At 42.4% G+C, this 21,841-nt stretch overlaps 1 protein-coding gene across 1 annotated transcript; it reads left to right on the plus strand.

The window, feature by feature from the left end:
- The first annotated feature begins 9,515 nt into the window (after positions 1 to 9,515).
- LOC106571879 (uncharacterized) lies at positions 9,516 to 21,119 on the plus strand. Its single transcript, XM_014145400.2, has 17 exons — positions 9,516 to 9,906; positions 10,142 to 10,157; positions 10,318 to 10,434; positions 11,373 to 11,467; positions 11,817 to 11,897; positions 11,984 to 12,095; positions 12,263 to 12,432; positions 14,107 to 14,175; positions 14,303 to 14,369; positions 14,650 to 14,846; positions 14,946 to 14,993; positions 15,094 to 15,139; positions 16,387 to 16,538; positions 16,623 to 16,691; positions 16,791 to 16,842; positions 16,960 to 17,067; positions 17,397 to 21,119. Exons 1-17 carry the CDS (start codon positions 9,793 to 9,795, stop codon positions 18,266 to 18,268), a joined length of 2,385 nt encoding a protein of 794 aa, XP_014000875.1. The 5' UTR covers positions 9,516 to 9,792; the 3' UTR covers positions 18,269 to 21,119.
- Positions 21,120 to 21,841: the final 722 nt, after the last annotated feature.

A 21,841-nucleotide genomic window follows, 5' to 3' on the forward strand; every position in this document is an offset into this window, starting at 1 on the left:
AACAACGCTTAGGTCTGTATTTCCAGCTTAAACATACTATATACATTTGATGGACACAGTCTATTTTACAATAGTTTGTTTTTAACCCTCTACCCATCCCATACATCCGGTTTGATTTATATTTGCCGTATCTTTCAAACTGTGCTCTTTCAAAAAAGTTAACCTATATACAGGTATGTTTTACGGCACAGTACATTTTACATTAGTTATCTTATTAGTCCCAACCTTCAGCTCCATTCAACCCCTCCCATCTATCTCTTAACACCATCCATATTGGATTTATATTTGCCAATATTTTTCAACTGCGCCGCTTCACAAAATTTCTGAACCTTTATTCTCATTGTTGCGACGGACTAAATTGAAATTAACAATTTTTGCTAAAAGTATATTGATCGATTGACTATGACTTCTCAGATTGCCCAGTACTGCTATCTGCAGGGTTAGCTCCAGGTAAATATTGCAATTCTTCAGCCATTCCTGGACCTGTGACCAAAAACAAGCTACATATGGGCAGTACCAAAACAAATGATCTTGTGAGGACAGATGCTGGGAGATGAGAAGCAAGTACAGGGAGTGAACATTTAATAAATAACGGACTTGAAACAACACGGACAGCGTCTGGACAGGGGGAACAAAACGGTATTAATGCGGACACGGTGAAGAAACTGAGGAAGTGACAGATATAGGGGAGGCAATCAATAAAGTAAAATAGTCCAGCTGAGTCCCATGAAGGGCTGATGCGCATAACGATGGTGACAGGTTTGCGTAAGGATGGGCCGCCTGGCGCACTCGAGCACCAGAAAGTGGGAGTAGGCGTGACAGTACCCTCCCTCTAGGGGCGCCACCCGGTGTCCCACCTGGGCGAGCCTGACCGGCCGGCCGAGGGAGCCGGACGATCCGGCTGAGGCATGACGTGGGATGGGAGCCTGATGAGCCGGCTGAGGCATGACGTGGGATGGGAGCCTGCCGAGCCAACCGAGGAAAGAAACCCTATCGAGCCAGCTAAGGCATGGAAGCCCAAGTCCCTTCGGCAGCAGCACACGGATCCGTCACCAATCCCAACAAAACAACTCCCTGATGCTTCCATTAGTGATGTCTGCATTCTGTGAGGACAGATGCTGGGAGATGAGAAGCAAGTACAGGGAGTGAACGTTTAATAAATAACGGACATGAAACAAACCACAGCCAGCGTCTGGACATGGGGAACAAAACGGCATTAATGCGGACACGGTGAAGAAACTGAGGAAGTGACAGATATAGGGGAGGCAATCAATAAAGTAATTGTCCAGGTGAGTCCCATGAAGCGCTGATGCGCATAACGATGGTGGCAGGTGTGCGTAATGATGGGCCGCCTGGCGCACTCGAGCACCAGAGAGGGGGAGCGGGTGCAGGCGTGACAGATCTAATGATTCTGCCTCTTCGCAGCAAAATCTGCAGAGCTGGGAAGGTTGTATGCCTCATATAAATAACATTATGTTGGTTGCAATAATTTAAATTGAACAATTTAAAGTTTTGAATCCGGCGTCGTTTTGCATATCAGTTCATAAACCATGTGCCATGGAATCGGTACGTCAAAAATCTCTTCCCAACTATTTTGCAATATATATGGCACAGCTGTCAATATTTTGGTTGTTACATTTTTTGGTTGTTAATTGGGTAGAGCAGACACTTCCATATGTTTTAGTTAGCTGCATGTATGACATAGCTCCACCAGTCGCATTTATGATATCATTTACGAAGATTATACTTTTTTTTTTTTTACATTTCAAAAAATTATGTTTTTCTAACAATTAGTATATTTGAGTTTAACCACAATATTCATTTATTTATTTTGGGATATGTATACCGAGTATATCAACATCACCATCAGATCATTTCATTGGTAAACCACATGGTAAAATAAAAGTCGTATTTTTTTGTAATCCAATACATAACATAGTACACTATAGTGCATCATTTGGTTGTAATCCAGAGAGGTTAAAATAATTATCTAGATCCTTTATGAGGCTGTGGAGGGATCCAAGCTGTGGATTTAAAAGAAAACATGAATCATCAGCATACAATGACACCTTTGTTTTTAAGCCCTGTATTTCTAATCCCTTGATATTATTGTTGGATCTGATTTTAATAGCTAACATTTCGATGGCCATAATGAATAGATATGCCAATAGTGGACAACCTTGTTTTACTCCTCTTGACAGTTTAAAACTTTCTGAGATGTAGCCATTATTTGCTATTTTACACCTAGGCTTACTATACACAATTTTAATCCATTTTATGACATTCTCCAAAATTGAAATGGTCAAGGCATTTATGTATAAACTCCAGTCGTACTTTATCAAAAGCCTTTTCAAAGTCCGCTATGAATAGCAGGCCTGGTTTCCCAGGTTTACAGAGTGTTCTATTGTTTCCAGTACTTGCCTTATATTATCTCCAATGTATCGTCCATTTAAAAAACCTGTCTGATTAGAATGAATAATACCTTTTTAATTCTACGTGCTATACATTTTGCAATAATCTTTGCATCACAACATTGAAGTGTAAGGGGCCTCCAATTTTTTTAAATGAACTGGATCTTTATATTTCCCACTTGCATCCTGTTTCAGTAATAATGAAATCAGACCTTCTTGTTGAGAGTCTGATAATCTACCATTTACATAGGAGTGGTTAAAACATGCTAATAACGGTCCTCTGAGTATATCAAAAAAAGGTTAGGTATCCCTCAACTGGTATGCCATCCAGCCCTGGAGTTTTCCCAGCCTTAAAGACTTTAATTGGACCAAGAAGTTCCTCCTCTCTAATTTCACCTTCACATTAGTTTTTCTGTATGGCTGTTAATTTTACATTATTAATATAAAAAAATCCATACTGAACAATTAGCGTCGGTTAGAGGAGAGATGAGACTGAAACAAAAACATATGCTTAAAGTACTTTGCTTCCTTTTCAAAATATAATTTGGTGAATCATAGGTGACTCCATCATTTGTAACAAGTTTCAGTAAATTATTTTTGGTCGCATTTCTATGTTGAAGATAAAAAAATAATTTGGTGCATTTTTCCCCATATTCCATCCAGTTTGCTTTTTTTATTATAATTTATATATTTACTGTTCAAAAAGTTCCGCCATTTCTTTTTGTTTTTCCTCTAACTTATTCTGAGCCTCTATGGTACAGTTTGCATTGCTATCTACTGTATCTGTTCTGTTAGACCTTATTTTTCCTTTGTTAGTATGGACTCCTTTGACCTAAATTGCTTTTGTTTTACTGAATTGCATGGCCCATACAATAATCGGATTTGCTGTACCTATGTTGTTGGAAAAATGATGTTATAAATTCCTCTGTCCTAGTTAAAAACATGTTATCATCCAATAGGCTTTGATTAAATTTCCAATATCCTTGCCCACGTGGAAATGCAGCAACAGTCATGTATATGCCAATTATCTGATGGTCTGACCGCATTCTATCCCCTATCAACACTTTTTTCACTTTTGGTGCTAGAGAGAATGACATAAGAAAGTAGTCAAGACCACTAGCTTGATTGAGCCTCCTCCATGTATATCTCATTAGGTCAGAGTATTTCATCCTCCATATATCCACTAGTTCCAATATATCCATGACATTCATGATTTCCTTAAGAGCATGAGGGTGATAGTTTGTAGTGTGATTTCCTTTACGGTCCATTGAGGTATTTAAAACTGTATTATAATCTCCCACCATAATAATAGTCTTGTATTGCTTACAGGATTGATCATTTTATATATATATATATATATTTTCAAAGAAGCGTGGCTCATCATTATTTGGTCCGTAAAGGTTAATGAGCCATATCTGTTTATGGTCCAATAACATATATTAAATCATCCATCTACCATGTGGATCTGTTTGGACAATTTGCACAATCAGATCAAAATTACTGTTAATTAATATCGTCACCCCTTTTGAGTTTCTTTGCCCATGGGAGAAGTATATTTCATCCCCCCAGTCCATTTTTCACTCACCTTCATCTAAAATTGTTGAATGAGTTTCCTGTAAACAGTAGAATGCATGTTTTGGAATATTTGTATTCTGTACAGGCTTCATTCTTTTCAATCTATCATTTAGGTTGGTATTGTGGATTAACTACAATGTTGTTGATCCATCCTTAGTTTTCTTCTATCACAGACATTAAACTCTCTAACTCTTTAAAGTCACCATTGGCCTCATGATGAAATCCCTGAGCGGTTTCCTTCCTCTCCGTTGACTGAGTTAGGAAGGACGCCTGTATCTTTGTAGTGACTGGGTGTATTGATACACCATCCAAAGTGTAACTAATAACTTCACCATGCTCAAAGGGATATTCAATGTCTACTTTTTAATTTTTACCCATCTACCAATAGGTGGCCTTTGCGAGGCATTGGAAAACCTCCCTTGTCTTTGTGGTTGAATCAGTGTTTGAAATTCACTGCTCGACTGAGGGACGTTACAGATAATTGTATGTGTGGGGTACAAAGGTAGGGTAGATATTCAAATAATGTTAAACACTATTATTGAACACAGACTAAGTCCATGCAACTTATTATGTGACTTATTAAGCAAATGTTTACTCCAGAACGTATTTCGACTTGCCATAACAAAGGACTTGAATACCTATAGACTCAAGAAATGTCACCCTTTCATTTGTTATTTATTTGTAAAAATGTAAAAAAATATATAAAAAAATTTAACTTTGACATTATGGGTATTGTGTGTAAGCCAGTGACAATTTAATAAATGTTTAGTTCAGGTTGTAACACAACAAAATGTGGAAAAAGTCAAGGGGTGTGAATACTTTCTGAAGGCACTGTACGTTTGTTGATCCCTCAGAGTGTTAAGGAGATGTAAATGTGTCAGAGAGGGTACAAGACATCCTGTTACTTCTTACAGGCAGAATGTGTGTGTGCGTGTGTGGACGTGTTTGACTATACTTGTGGGGACCAGAAGTGTGTGTGTGTGTGTGTGTGTGCATACACTGCCGTAGCGCAGATTGTAAAATGAATTTTCTACGTAACAGCATACTATTCAGTTAACCAATAGATATTTTATATATACAGTATACAGTATTTAACAGGTAGCCTATTTATATTAGGCTACACATTGGAACCCGGACTCACTATCTGGGCTATCCATCTCATCACTCAGAGACTGTTCACAGAAGGAGGAAAGTTACTCTCACTAGAGGAACAATCACTACACTCTTAGAAAAAAAGGCTTCCAAAGGGATTCTTCGGCTTTTTGTATCCAAGTAGAACTCTTTTGCGTTCCATATAGAAACCTCTGTGTAAAATGTTCTACATGGAACTCAAAAAGGTTTGACCTAGAACCAGAAAGGGTTCTTCAAAGATTTCTCCTATGGGAACAGCTGAAGAACCCTTTTATGTTCTAAGAATGTATTCTTAAGGCCATTGCCAGGCCCAGGCAGTGCAGCCTTGTCTCATAGATGAGACGTAATATAGTAAATGTAAATCCGGGACACTCAAATTAGTATGTTATGTTTGATATGGTTACATAAGACAGAAGATTTCCTGGTTGCTTAAATTGTAATAGTTAATTAATAATTTCAGTTTATATCACAAGACAAGCAAGTATAGTGTAAAGAATCATTGTACCATCTAAACCGCTGTGAAATATATTTTCGATAACCAAAAATATTGTATTTTCATCTGTTTGAAGCTGGTGTGCAAAACTGAAAGTAAAAGATGCAAAAACTAAACTTAAGAATGGGAAGCATAGAAATGGCACACATTGAACAGATCTACCGCTTCTTAGACTTGCGTTCAATGAGAATGATAGATCTATAATGCACATTTCTATGTGAATTTGGTCAGGTCTCCTAAAAAGTTATATATTACAGCGTTAAAGCAAAAGCAAAAGTAGGATGGTTGGTCAGGGTGGATGGGTACGTATATAAATGCTAATTAGGTTGCGTCTTCAAATCTCACCACCAACAACTTTAGAATTTTAGCTAATTAGCAACTTTGCAAATACTTAGCATGTTAGCTAACTCTTCCCCTTAACCGTTTAACATAACTCCTAACCTTAACCCTTAACCCCTAGCCTAGCTAAAGTTAGTGTTAGCCACCTAGCTAACGTTAGTGACAACAAATTGGAATTCGTAACATATCATACATTTTGGAAATTCATAACATAATGTACAGATTGCAGTTCATAGCATATTGTAGGAATTGCAATTCGTAACATATCATACACATTTTAATTCGTAACATATCATATGAAATGGATGATGGACATCCACAAATTAATACATTAATACAAAACGTAACATATGATACTAATGGTTGTGTATTTACATTTACATTTACTATGTTACGTGGGTGGCTGCTAGTGCTAGATGCAGCACAAGTAGGTCTACTAGTTTTTTGCAGTGTTTTTGTGCATCATTTGGTCTTGCCTTTTGTTTCTCCATCTTGAACAACGCACTCACCCTCCATCTGAATCTGACCTGATTCACCTAACTTTTTTTTTACTGCTGCCAGCACCGCTGAGAAATAAGGTAATTAGATGCCACTCAGTGTCAAGTTTATTAGGTACACCACCCTATTCACGAAAATGGCTCGCTCCTACACATACATGGTCATGGCTTGCTATATACAGCAGGCACACAGGCATCAAGGCATTCAGTTACTGTTCGATTGAACGTCGTATGATCGTTTGTTCTCAGAAATGTCTGGCCTCCTAGGCTTTTCACACATGACAGTGTCTATGGTTCACAGAGAATGGTGTGAGAAACAAAAAACATCCAGTCAACGGCAGTCCTGTGGGTTTAAACAGTTCGTTGATGAGAAGTCTAAGGAGAACGGCAAAAGAATTGTGCAAGCTAACAGGCGTACCATAAACGGGCAAATAATGGCGCAGTACAACAGTGGTGTGCAGAATGGCATCTTGGAATGCACAACTGGTTGGTCTTTGTCACAGATGGGCTATTGCAGCAGACGACCACACCTGTTCCTTTCCTATCTAGCTAAAAACAAGAAGAAACGGATCTAGTGGGCACGCAATCACCAACAGTGGACAATTTAGGAGTGAAACACATTGCCTGGTTTCACAAATCCCGGTTCCTATTGTGTCATGCTGATGGCAGAGTCCATTTTTGGAGTAAACAGTATGGCCCCATCCTGCATTGTGTCAATGGTACAGGCTGGTGCCGGGGTGTAATGGTGTGGGGAATGTTTTCCTAGTACACGTTAAGTCCTTTGATACCAATTGAGCAACGTTTCCATGCCCCGAAGAATTCAGTCTGTTCCAGAGGCAAAGGGTGGTCCGACCCTCTACTAGATGGGTGTACCTAATAAACTATTGTCTGACTGACTTGCACACTACCCATGTAGATTGGACAATACAAATGGTCCCGTGTGGCTCAGTTGGTAGATCATGGTGTTTGCAACGCCAGGGTTGTGGGTTCGATTCCCACGGGGGACCAGTACGGAGAAGAAAAAAAATGTATGAGATGTATGCATTCACTACTGTAAGTCGCTCTGGATAAGGGTGTCTGCTAAATGACTTAAATGTAAACAAACACTTTGCTTGCTACATGTGGAAACAAATAATTAGACACTCCAATGCTTCCTACAGTTGGGTCTGGATGCCCTTTGGGTGGTGAACCATTTTGATTCACACAGGAAACTGTTGAGCCTTAAAACCCCAGCAGCATTGCTGTTCTTGACACAAACCAGTTTGCCTGGCACCTACATCTTTGTACTTTAGCAGACACTCTTTTCTGGAGCAACTTACAGTAGTGAATGCATATATTTTCATACTGGTCCCTCATGGGAATTTAGCCCACAACCCTGGCGTTGCAAGTGCTATGCTCTACCAACTGTGCCACACGGGACATGCACTTATGTCTTTTGTCTTGCCAATTCACCCTCTGAATTGCACACATACACAATGTCTTAATTGTCACAAGGCTTAAAAATGTTTCTTTTAACCTGTCTCCTCCCTTTCAACTACAATGATTGAAGTTAATTTAACAAGTGAAGTCTGTGTGTGTGTGTGTGTGTGTGTGTGTGTGTGTGTGTGTGTGTGTGTGTGTGTCCTCAAGGGCACAGAAGGGATAGAGGTAAAAGCATGAAGTCTCTGTCAGGAGGAAGTATCTGTTCAGGGTTTTTACCCTCTGTAAAACACACACACAAAGACACATATTGTGAGAATTAGCACCTTGGACTCAAAATGAAACCTTGACCCAGTTAGAGAGCCCACTTACCGTCAACTACATTCAACAATTTCTGAGCATTATTGTGTGTGTGTGTGTGTGTGTGTGTGTGTGTGTGTGTGTGTGTGTGTGTGTGTGTGTGTGTGGTTTGAGAGAGATATAGCACAACTGACAGAAACTTTCCACCACGTCTGACACATGCATGCACACATACAGACAGACTTACTGTATAATAACGTTGGAAAACAACATGTGAGCCTAACCAGAAACTGCTACAGACATGGGGTGAATATTACCCTATCCAAATAACCAAGGCTGTTCAAAGTCCATAACTGAATTTAATAAGGACCACATTTCAGAGGTCCTTCCCCTAGCTTTGTAGGATGTGAATAGAGACAGTTTTGAATAGAATCCAACAATAGCAATAGAATAATCGTTTTGTGGTGATAAAAGGAATAGATGTGACCTGATAATAACCTATAAACATTACGGTATCAGATATCTGACTAATCTACCGCTGTTAACGCTATCTTTACACCTCTGAGACGTTGTTCAGATTAGTCCTGGGTTCAAATATATGCATACTCTGAGTATTTGAGTATTTTCAAATAATATGGTCCGAATCAACTACTTCTATTGGAAGTATTTGACCACTTAAAAAAAAATGTATAGGCTACTATACTACAACCTAGCATAGGCTACTATTTTAACTATTTTCAAATACTTATTTCCAAATACATTATTTCAAATACCAAGCAGGCCTGGGGTAATACAATATTTGCATTTGAAAATATAAGTTTCTGTGTATTTGAGTAAGTTCAAATACATGCCAATATTTTCTAAGTGTATTTTAAAATACATTCCAATATTCAACTACTTGTATTTTCAAATAAATAATATCCAAATACTTGGCCTACTTCCAAATGTCTTCGAAAGTAATTGAAATACCAAAAATAGTAGGCCTCAACACTAACTGTGCAGGGGACTGCAATGTTTGGCAGCAAACTTTTCCGTCCTTCCCGCAGTTAAATAAAATGTTCTTTCTCAGTATAGGCTGACTATTATTTCCCTACTGTTAGTTAAAGCAAAGTTCACACTCGGCAATCCAAGACGTAGAGAAGCAACAGCACTAGCGTGAACATTTGGCTAGTTCGTTTTGCATGGCCCGATGACTCGGGGAGTGGAGATTTCTCTTAAGGACCAATGGAACGGTCTAAAATGTACACACTCCGCCTACCCGGGGCACCGGGCCATACAAAACGTATATTGTGGGAGGTAACTACTGATGTAACCTGTCTGTCTAGAGTAGGCGGCTGGAGAGGTGGAGCTGTATGTCATAAACAAGTCAGCGATTACGCACTCTCCCAAGACACAATTTAACCCGCAGAGAACTATTCGAACAGTTCTTAGGAACATACAAAAACATCATGGCACTGGAAGATAACATGTTGGCCTACCTACTTTTCAGTTTGATTGAATTACATTTATTTGGTTTTGAAATACACTCTGTAGTGTAAACATGTATGTGGACTGTCGGTCCACTGGATTTTGCGTTTGTTGGCTGCCTGAGCTTTGTTCTAGCAACGTCTGGTGTAAGTACTGATCAATGTTCATGATGAGTTGCGGAAATGGACCAGCACGTGCTGTGCTCCTGTTGTCTTTGCTGCTGCTCCTGCACGCCGCGGAGGAGAAACCACGCGCTAAACTAACTGTCACCGAGGTAAAGGAATGAATCATACCATCTTTGAGGTTAATCTTCATGGAGATAATGTAACTAATAAGCAATGGAGACATTATACTCAGACTGTAGCCTATAGATAATGGAAATGATGTATTGGAAATGCATTAGGCTATGTGAACCTGCATCAATATTCACTTCACATGTCAGTAACAAACTCAACACAGCCATGCTCTGTTTCTTCTCTTCCTTTCCCTGTCTCCCACTTTATCCACAGATTCAACACCATAATGGTAAGTGTTACTTTAGTCCATGGTCCCTTTGGAGAGCTGATCTTATACACAATATGAAGAGGAACAGTTTATTTGGAATTCTGAGACTTCACGTGTATATATATTTTACTTCATAAGTTGTACAGTTTTGAATGTTCTGTGGCATTTGTTTTTTCTTTAGGTTCCACCTGGAACTTGGAGAGTCTTCCCCAGCTGAGTCTGTCCACCTTCCGGTTCTCTCCATCACAAGGCTCCTGTTCTGCTTGTGTCCATGTCCGTGTCAGAATGAAAGCTGCAGGTAAGGCCTTAAGCACTGTCTCCCATCCACAACCAATCTCACTCTCCACATCATCCTCTTCCCCTTCAGAACCTTCTTCCAGCTTACTTTTATCCAAAGTCTTCATCTCAGTTTCCCTTTCTCTGACCTTGTGTTTGTTGTCCCCCATGATGAAATTGGGTAGGGGACTGTGGATTTGTCTCTGTACCTTAGTACATTAGTCACACACGATATCTCAGACACCACTGGCCCGATTTTTGATGAAACTTGGGTGAATGATGCGTCTTGTTATAGAGATCCAGCATTTACACAATTACACTGATTGTCCAGATGGTGGCGGTATAACAAGAGATTGAAAATGCTTACTTTGTTAGGCCATGCCCCTATTCCTGTTTGACCTAAAGTCATGAAATTCGGTACATAGGTCCCTCTCCTCACAAGGAACAAATATATCTCAGGGACCCATAAGACTCAACATATGCAAGAACATTCATATCAACCACACAGTGGCTCTATAACGGGCACATGTTTATATCGCTTGATCTGTTTGAAATTTGGCACATATGCTCAGGAATATTAGTCTAGCCAACCCATGCGATATCTCAGACACCACTGGTCCGATTTAGATGAATGAATGATGCGTCTTGCCATAGAGATTCGACATTTACTAAATCACATGTTATTGACCCAAGGGGGGCGCTATAGTAATCAACTGTACGTATGTTGTCACACATGATATCTGACACACCACTGGCCCACTTTTGATTAAACTTGGGTGAGTGATGCATCTTGCCATAGAGACCAGTCATTTACAAAGCTATATTGATTTTGCAAATCCGTGGGGGGACGACATGTTTACTGTTGCCTTGTTTGTCTATCTTTCTTCCTTAACATGACTTTCTCTCGTTCTACCTTAACTGCCATGATTCCTTAATCTGTCCTCTGTTTTTCCTCTGTAGACTTTACTGGGACACTGACTATTACCTACCTGGAGCTGTCAACTAGTACTCACAGAATCATCTCCATAGAAAATGTCAAAAATCGCACTTTACAGGTAACAACTTCCCTTCATTCCACTGACCAGTGAATATTCCTTAGCTACCAAAGTTATCAGCTGGATAAGATAGATGGATAAAATTAAGTAAACTTTCTTATCTATTAATTGCCCCCCACGATGAAATCGTGGAGGGGACTGTGGATCTATCTCCATCAGTTAGTGCGTTCGTACGTTAGTCACACACGATATCTGTGACAGTACTGGTCTGATTTTGATTAAACTTGGGTGAATGATGCGTCTTGCCGTAGAGATCTGTCATTTACAAAATTCCACTGATTTCCCAAGGGTGGCCCTGCATCATTCGTGGGGGATGACATGTTTACTGTTGCCTTGTTTTTATTTTAAGTGGAGAGGCCCGCTTCCATTCAACGGAGGAAAGACCAAAATCAAACGTTTACGTCTCCATAATATTGGGCATCAAATTTTGGTAAGATCTGATATTTTCATGCGCGCACACATTAAAACAGGTGAACGTGTGTTTCTGATTATGGTGCTGTCTCTGCTGCCCTCCAGTGGGAGTTGGTGTATGACTGTTTCCCGGCCGATGCAGGGCGACAAGTGTATGTGTCTTTGTCCTCCAAACCAAAGAGAGAAGACAGGTACATCGTACAAGACATCTGTCCAGGTAATGAATCTCAAAACCTAACCTTTCACATCCATCACTTATCCCCACCTATCCCCTTCCCACTTACCTTTCACATCCATCACTTATCCCCTTCCCCTTATCCCCTTAATTGATTACATTTCTATAGTAATTTTGCATACTATGACTCTCTGTCTGTGGTGATTCAGATCCAGTGCCGGAGTTTGACCTGTTTGTTGATGAGCTGGCTCGATCCCTCACTGTAACTGTAGCAACTGGGGACCACATATACCAGCCGGCTCTCTCACCTGAAGTATACACCAGGCTGTGCTACAGACAGACAGACTCAGAATGCTCCAACCTTTCTAATCTTACTACTGTAAGGTCATTGTGTGTGTAGACGTGTTTCAAAAGGTGAAAGTTTTGTACAAAGATGTACACTGCTCAAAAAAATAAAGGGAACACTTAAACAACACATCCTAGATCTGAATGAAAGAAATAATCTTATTAAATACTTTTTTCTTTACATAGTTGAATGTGCTGACAACAAAATCACACAAAAATAATCAATGGAAATCCAATTTATCAACCCATGGAGGTCTGGATTTGGAGTCACACTCAAAATTAAAGTGGAAAACCACACTACAGGCTGATCCAACTTTGATGTAATGTCCTTAAAACAAGTCAAAATGAGGCTCAGTAGTGTGTGTGGCCTCCACGTGCCTGTATGACCTCCCTACAACGCCTGGGCATGCTCCTGATGAGGTGGTGGATGGTCTCCTGAGGGATCTTCTCCCAGACCTGGACTAAAGCATCCGTCAACTCCTGGAGAGTATGTGGTGCAACGTGGAGTTGGTGGATGGAGCGAGACATGATGTCCCAGATGTGCTCAATTGGATTCAGGTCTGGGGAACGGGCGGGCCAGTCCATAGCATCAATGCCTTCCTCTTGCAGGAACTGCTGACACACTCCAGCCACATGAGGTCTAGCATTGTCTTGCATTAGGAGGAACCCAGGGCCAACCGCACCAGCATATGGTCTCACAAGGGGTCTGAGGATCTCATCTCGGTACCTAATGGCAGTCAGGCTACCTCTGGCGAGCACATGGAGGGCTGTGCGGCCCCCCAAAGAAATGGCACCCCACACCATGACTGACCCACCGCCAAACCGGTCATGCTGGAGGATATTGCAGGCAGCAGAACGTTCTCCACGGCGTCTCCAGAATCTGTCACGTCTGTCACGTGCTCAGTGTGAACCTGCTTTCATCTGTGAAGAGCACAGGGCGCCAGTGGCGAATTTGCCAATCTTGGTGTTCTCTGGCAAATGCCAAACGTCCTGCACGGTGTTGGGCTGTAAGCACAACACCCACCGGTGAACGTCGGGCCCTCATACCACCCTCATGGAGTCTGTTTCTGACCGGTAGAGTAGACACATGCACATTTGTGGCCTGCTGGAGGTCATTTTGCAGGGCTCTGGCAGTGCTTCTCCTGCTCCTCCTTGCACAAAGGCGGAGGTAGCGGTCCTGCTGCTGGGTTGTTGCCCTCCTACGGCCTCCTCCACGTCTCCTGATGTACTGGCCTGTCTCCTGGTAGCGCCTCCATGCTCTGGACACTACACTGACAGACACAGCAAACCTTCTTGCCACAGCTCGCATTGATGTGCCATCCTGGATGAGCTGCACTACCTGAGCCACTTGTGTGGGTTGTAGACTCCGTCTCATGCTACCACTAGAGTGAAAGCACCGCCAGCATTCAAAAGTGACCAAAACATCAGCCAGGAAGCATAGGAACTGAGAAGTGGTCTTTGGTCACCACCTGCAGAACCACTCCTTTATTGGGGGTGTCTTGCTAATTGCCTATAATTTCCACCTGTTGTCTATTCCATTTGCACAACAGCATGTGAAATGTATTGTCAATCAGTGTTGCTTCCTAAGTGGACAGTTTGATTTCACAGAAGTGTGATTGACTTGGAGTTACATTGTGTTGTTTAAGTGTTCGCTTTATTTTTGAGCAGTGTATATAATTTGTTTATGGATAACGTATGTTTTCACCAGATTGACACCAATCAGGCATTGTCAGTGACTCTCAGGTTCCCCTACCTGCTTCGCTGTGTCTGTGTACAGGTAAGGTCTCACTCAACTACATATCAGACAATGTGCAATGGACAGTGACATTGCTGCATTGCTCAAACTATGTCTCATGTAAGTGTCCTTACTTGTCTTTGTCTGTTTGTATGCCTGCCTGCTACAGGTATATTACACACACCTGGATGCAAGGCGAACCACAGTTTGCCCATTTGTGAACAGCTCATTAGATGGTGAGTATTCTGTTTTTTTTTATGTCTCTTAGACTTGTGAGATGCAGTAGTTGATGATTAGCTTCAGTCTCTGCATGTGGTACCTGTAAATTGCCCTGTGAATCTGATCTGGGAAACCAGGGGCTTTCTGCTGGATTTATTATTATTATTATTATTATTATTATTATTAGTCACAGATAAACCAGCAGAGCATGCAGTCCTTAGAGACCGAAGTCATCATGGAGCATTCACTCCTCACACTACTATCTGTAATAATACACTGTCTGTGTGTGATCTGAAGAGGGCAGAGACGTGTGGCGCTCCAGTTCTGTGACTCTGTATGGTGAGTTGGGTTCGAACCTGGCATGGAGCTCCCCGTGTCCTACTGCTTACCTGAAGCTCTCTGCCTCCCTCTGCTGGCAACACCAGAGAAACACATCCCACTGCACTCCCATCCTCAACTCCACACTGGAGGACATAGTGGAGAAGAGAGATCTGGTAAGGGTTGGTGATAACTACGATGATGATGATGATGATGATGATGAAGAAGAGGAGGATAATAATGATGATTATTCCCTTCCACTCTCCCACTGACAGAAATATAATGTTTCTGCTGTGGATAAACACCCTCAGATGTGTGTGCAGGTAAGACTGTGAGCCAATACATGTATAATATCAACAGTTAACTGTATAATACATGATACATGTGGGTTTCAGTCGCTGATGTTCTCATGTCTCTCTGTAGTTGTCCTTTAGAAGCAGCTTTGATGTCCACTGTCCATTCCTGCCAGGTGAGAGACCACAAGACCGCAGTGATATAAATACTGCACTTGATATTATAATTGATTTATTTAACCTTTTATTTAACTAGGCAAGTCAGTTAAGAACAAATTCTTATTTACAATGATGGCCTACACTGGCCAAACCCAGACAACGTTGGGCCAATTGTGCACCGCCCTATGGGACTCCCAGTCACGGCCAGTTATGATACAGCCTGGATTCAAATCTGTAGTGACACCTCAAGCATTGAGATGCAGTGCCTTAGACCGCTGCGCCACTCGGGAGCTCATAAACACATCTTCTGTGCCACTAAGAGCGGTAAAACTCCATACCACTTTTAGTCTACCCAAATGCATGCAAGACACTCCCTTCGGCAAATCCGACCATGAATCTATAAACCCTTCTTTCTGTTTACAAACAAAAGCTCAAACAGGAAGTACCAGCAGACCCGAGGCTACAATACTATTTTGCTAATACAGACTGGAATATGTTCCGGGGATCAACCGATAGCATTGAGGAGTTTACCACATCAGTCACAGGCTTCGTCAATAAGTGCATAAACGATGTCGTTCCCACAGTGCCTATATAAGCGTGTAAACCAAAAAACATGGATTACAGGCAATATCCATGCTGGGCTAAAGGCTAGAACTACTGCTTACAAAGAATGGGACACGGATATGGGTGCATACAAGAAAGACTGCTACGACCTCCGAGACATCAAACATGAAAAAGGACAATATAGGAGGAAGGTGGAATTCTATTACACCGGCTCTGATGCTCGTTGGATGTGGCAGGGCTTGCTGGGGCAGCTCTAGCAGGGCAGAAATTTGATGAACTGACTTGTTTCCATCCTGTGACGATGCCATGTTGAAAGTCACTGAGCTCTTCAATAAGGCCATTCTACTGCCAATGTTTGTGTATGGAGATTGCATGGCTGTGTGCTCGATTAAAAAAATCTTTTTTTTTTTTTTTTTAAACACCTGTCAGCAAAGGGTGTGGCTGAAATAGCCTAATCCACTAATTTGAAGGGGTGTCCACATACTTTTGAATATGTAGTTTATCTACCTCAAATACCTGGTACTGTATATAGTTTAATTCCTTGTGTTACTATTTGTATTTATCATTTTTTTTAAACTGCATCCTTGGGAAGGGCTTGTAATCAAGCATTTCACTGTAACGGTAAAGTCTACATCCATTCGGCGCATATGACAAATAAAATGTGATTTGAACAACATCTCTCTCTCCCTCCTTCCCTCAGGTATGTCTAAGTGGGAGGCATATGTTGGTCCTGGTTCACAGAGTCTCCGTGTCTATCTCACCTCCAATATCCCAGCATCCTTTGCTGCTCAACTCTGTGTATGGCAGGACAAGGGATGTGTGTCCAGAGGAGCTATCTACTTAGTAAACATGGTAAGGTAAGAAGACACTATTACTGTATTATAGAGCTATACACACTGGTCCATGCTGTTAAGAGTGCAGTTTTCTGTTGTACAGGGTGGGGGCACCAGAGAGACACAGCTGAACCTGCCCTTATCCTTCCTAACTGAGGGACTATGTGTGCAGGTATGACCTAACAATGAATGTTTTTTGTATTATGTGAAAGGATATCTTATCTTACTGTTGACTTTCTTTTCATTTCACGCTCTCTTTAACTCTCTGAAGGTGTGGCGGTCAGATCCTCCACAGTATGGGAGGAGAATACTCTGTCCTGACTGTGAGTTCACACACACACACACACACACACACACACACACACACACACACACACACACACACACACACACACACACCTTCCAGCACTTATAAGTAGTATCCTCATATGCCTTCTCAGATTCCCACAGGAGATGGGGTCTCTATGCTGTTGCAGCCTTGACACTTCTGGTTATTGTGACAATGCTGGGACGCCTCATCCACTATGTGACCAAGAATGGAGTCACAGGTCAGTTTTTCTTGTACTGTACGTAGACCTATGTAGCCCCTTCTTGTGTCCTCAGTCATATTATATTGCATTAACAATGTTTTCAATATTATGTACTGTCTTTGACCTACTTGTCTGCTCTGTCTGTGTGTCTTTGTATCACCTTATCCTTCAAACCTAATTTAATCCACATTTGATTTGATCCTAAAGGCTTAATGGCCATCAGTGAAATAATTGAGAAATCAAGCAATAACTGACAATCATTTCCAATCTTTTTTGTTGTTGTCTCATCCCCGTTACCCTCTCCTTTGTGTGTGTGTCTGCCTCGCCCCTTCTCTCGCTCCCTGCAGGTTGGCTGTTCATCCAGAGGCCTGTGTTGTTGGTGTGTTCCTCAGAGCTGTCAGCCCATGTGTCTCCCGTGTGTGCTTTGGCCTCCATTCTACAGGGGGAGCTGTGTGCTGAAGTGCGCATGGCTCTGTGGGCCCAGATCTCCAATGGGGATGGTCCTGGGGCTATGGAGAGGTCTGGGGCTGGTGTGGCTGAGCTGGGCCCTGTGCCCTGGATGTATGGACAGTGGGAGGCAGTCAGAGAGGCAGGAGGCCGGGTGCTGATCATATGGAGCCCAGAGGCTAAGGAGTCCTACAAGAGTTGGAGAGAAGAGCGAGATGGAGGGAGTAGGAGAGATGGGAAAAAGACAGGAGGGAGTAAAGGAGAGGAGATGCGACAAGGGGAGAGTGGAGGAGAAGAGCTGAAAGGACTTGAGAAAACAAGAGATAAACAGGAGCAAGCAGGAATGAAGAAAGGAGTGGAATGGAAAGAGGAAGGTAGGAGCGGAGAGGAGGAGAGGGAGCCATCCTCAGTGACGGGGCCGGTGTTCAGGGCTGCCCTGTCTTGTCTGCAGGGGGCACTACAGGGGACAGGCAAGAGCCACGGCTTTGCCCTTGTCTACTTCCAGGACCTCTGTCACAGCCGAGACATCCCCAAAGACCTCAGAGGTGTCCCGCGCTACTGCCTGCCTCGGGATTTTGGGGGCCTGATACGAGAGCTGGGCGGGATGGCTAGAGGAAGGAACAATGTCATTGGCAGCTGGCACTGCTGGCCCAGACTCCTCTCCAAAACATTGTCGCTTTGGTTGGCACGACGACTAACTCACAAGATGAGTTGCCACGGACGCACCCACAGGAAGAAGAGGGTCCAAAACCGAAATTGTCGCAGAAAGTGATGTCAGAGAGGACACTAAGCAGGCATGTGTCGCCACTGTCAACCAATGAAGAGAGGACAGAGCCAAGCACTTTGCAGGAGAAGTCACTCAGCGGGCCACCGTGGGGATGAGGCAGGGCATCTCAGGTTTTACCTTTATACAGGGGACAGTTTTTTGTTGTTGTTGTCTTGACTGTAACATGAGGCATGGGTGGTGTAGTGACCCCAAACAGTGTAGCAGAGACAACGAACATTTATGCCTAAAGTCAATAGGGGGTAACACTTCACCACTAAGATAGCTTAGCAAATCAAGTGGTAAGGTAAGTAAATATGGTCATCTGGGTACATCCCACGTATGGCCACAGTTTGTTCTTTGTGTACTGAGTGCACTGTTCGAACCTGACCATGAAGCCACACACATCAGCCTTATCTTTGTGGGTTTGCCTGAACAAAGGAGACACCTTAATCTAGTGAATATCTCCAACAAAATCAACCACCCTCTGTTAATACAAGATTTAAATTCACTACATTACTCTGAACAATCTTGGCTAATTATTTTGTTTTGATTATATAAGTGATTTTTGACATAATATAGTGAAATCAGAACAAGTCAACATGGCAGAGTGCATGGAGGCTGCCACATCAAGCAGCATTAAGGGAAGTGCTAAAGAAAAGGAGGCTTGGAGTACAGTTGCCGGGCGCAACACACCAAAGGAAACGGTTCACCCTATCTTCATCTTGGAGAGAGAAATCCTTACAACGGAGGAGGCCATAGCTAACCCCCTGAAGGAAGAATAGCTCTACCATAGCATACAGGTAATCCACCCAAGCCACTTGAGATTGGTACAGAGAGTGCACTCTGGCATATCTATCTAAGTGAAAAGGAGGCAACTCCTTATTGGAGGAATATCTGTCTGTGGAAAGCATGTACTGTTCAAGGAAAACAACCCTGTCAGTCTGAAGTCACGCATGGCCAATCAGAACTCAGTTCAAGTTACAATCAAAGAGCTGCCTGAATCAGCAGATGACAGTGTTGTGACAGAGTTTCTGACCAAAGCAGGTTGCAAGATTGGGGAAAGTTATGAAACGCATGATTTGATGCAAGAACCAACTCACTAACTGTTCTAATGGAGACCGCTTTGTTTACATTGAAGCAGTGCCCCCCAAACCCAGACCGCGCTCTGCAAAGATGGGTCCACACTGGGTCAAAATATTATTCTATGGATCGTACAATGGACAGCGTCAAGACGAGCCGGAACAAAAGCCTGCACTGAGCCCAAAATGCATTCCAGCCACTGAAGAGAACTTTAATTACATAGAGGAGATGTACAGTATAGCTAGTCTGTGCTGGATGACAATGCCCTGCCTGAAAGTGGAACAGAGCTATCAGAAACACCAGCAGAATCTGGAGAAATTCAGAGTGAAACTGAAGATCAGGCCACTTCTACACTGAAGAATAAGGGGGATGAGCCTGGAGAAAACAGTGAGCCAGACCCAACTATACATTCTAATGACCAGAGAAAGAAGAAGAAATGAAGTAGCAAAAGAATGTGAAGTGACAAAAGCACAGTAAAACAAGAAGAAAGGCAAGACCGAAGATGGTAAGATGAACAGAAGGCGGTGCAACTCACTTGGGAGGGCAAAAGAAGGGAATCCATCCTTTTAATTATCTTATTCCCTCTGTGCTCTGTCCCTCTGTTCTCTACAGGCAAGTAAGAGACCAAGGGAAAGATTCAAAGTTAAGTCTGGAACAGAAGGCAAAGAAATACTACCTGAGTTAGATGATAACTAACTCACTGGGCACACCACGTTATTTCAACGTGGAAATGTGGGTAATATTTGGGTAAGACGTTGATCAATAAGATTTCACTGTGCTTCGTCTAATACCATAACCAAATTACCTGGATTGCAGTTTAGATTACATTAAAAGTACATAGTGTAAATGATCAATGTTTGAGATTCTGCACAGATTATTATAGCAATTGTGAAGATCTCCACAGACCTGTGATGACCTTTGCATGCTATCTTGAACAGGCACACTTTCTATAATTACATAAGATATTTATAGTTACAGTAGGCTAACCTCAATGTGGCCATGGATCTGTTACTTATTTTAAGGTAGAATAAATACTGTTACATTAGCCTTATTGCTATATACTGTATTACAAAAGTAAATGGAACTATCCAAGCAGAAGGTACATATTCTTCAAATGTTGATATTTGGTTGCCAAATGCATTTCAATATCCAGTTTGTCTACAAATTAATGATTTATGTTGAATTCACGTCTCCATCTTAACCAAAAATCTAAGTTAAAGAATTGTCACTAGAGCCATGTGCTGAAAATCCTGGACACATCCTGTACAATGTACTGAGCTTTGAACACTTCATCTGATTTTTCAAATGTGAAGCTTGTCTTCAAGTGTCTCTCAATGGTCTTTCCCCTGAACCCCCTGACCAAACGGATGCAGAAGCTGCAAAGGCCTGGAATGTCCACCAGGGAACACTGCAGGGTCTTTCTACTGCATTGTTTCCCAACAGGCTGCTACTGCTTCAGCAGCGCGATCATGTATGAACTGTTGTGTGTTATCCAACAGACCCATTGAGACTGTATGTCCAAGTTGTAAATATTAGTGCTATGAGATTTGCTTAGGTGCATCTAATTGAAGGCTGGCATTGTGGATATAATTATGATAATGTACAGATGTGATATTTTCATTGATTACGTATTTCTTTACTTTTGTTTTCATTAAAGTCTATTTAGGGACGGGTGTTGAAAATTTGCTTGAGCTAGACTCACTAGTGCAATGCATCGGACGATTGTTTGTTCATTGTGTCAATGTGTTTGTCCCCAATAAACTCAACTATTATTGTATGAAACTGAATGTCCTTGATGTGTACCCTCACCACAGGTGCTCACGTCATCACAACATTCGCAGAGTACGACCCTGCCTTACACAGGAAGCGGCGCAGGTCCTAATCCAGGCACTTGTCATCTCCCGTCTGGATTACTGCAACTCCCTGTTGGCGGGGCTCCCTGCCTGTGCCATTAAACCCCTACAACTCATCCAGAACGCCGCAGCCCGTCTGGTGTTCAACCTTCCCAAGTTCTCTCACGTCACCCCGCTCCTCCGCACTCCACTGGCTTCCAGTTGAAGCTCGCATCTGCTACAAGACCATGGTGCTTGCCTACGGAGCTGTGAGGGGAACGGCACCTCCGTACCTTCAGGCTCTGATCAGGCCCTACACCCAAACAAGGGTACTGCGTTCATCCACCTCTGGCCTGCTGGCCCCCCTACCTCTGCGGAAGCACAGTTCCCGCTCAGCCCAGTCAAAACTGTTCGCTGCTCTGGCACCCCAATGGTGGAACAAGCTCCCTCACTACGCCAGGACAGCGGAGTCAATCACCACCTTCCGTAGACACCTGAAACCCCACCTCTTTAAGGAATACCTGGGATAGGATATAGTAATCCTTCTTAACCCCCCCCCCCAAGAAACATATAGATGTACTATTGTAAAGTGGTTGTTCCACTGGATATCATAAGGTGAATGCACCAATTTGTAAGTCGCTCTGGATAAGAGCGTCTGTTAAATGAC

The sequence above is a fragment of the Salmo salar genome, chromosome ssa15 (genome assembly GCF_905237065.1).
Source record: "Salmo salar chromosome ssa15, Ssal_v3.1, whole genome shotgun sequence".
Taxonomy (NCBI): domain Eukaryota; kingdom Metazoa; phylum Chordata; class Actinopteri; order Salmoniformes; family Salmonidae; genus Salmo; species Salmo salar.

Excerpts from the sequence above, each read along its gene's own strand:
- LOC106571879 (XM_014145400.2), top strand. The coding sequence starts at position 9,793 with ATGTTCATGATGAGTTGCGGAAATGGACCAGCACGTGCTGTGCTCCTG. Across the intron at positions 11,898-11,983 it reads ATATTGGGCATCAAATTTTG|TGGGAGTTGGTGTATGACTG; the intron begins GTAAGATCTGAT and ends GCTGCCCTCCAG. Across the intron at positions 14,370-14,649 it reads TGTGAACAGCTCATTAGATG|AGGGCAGAGACGTGTGGCGC; the intron begins GTGAGTATTCTG and ends TGTGATCTGAAG.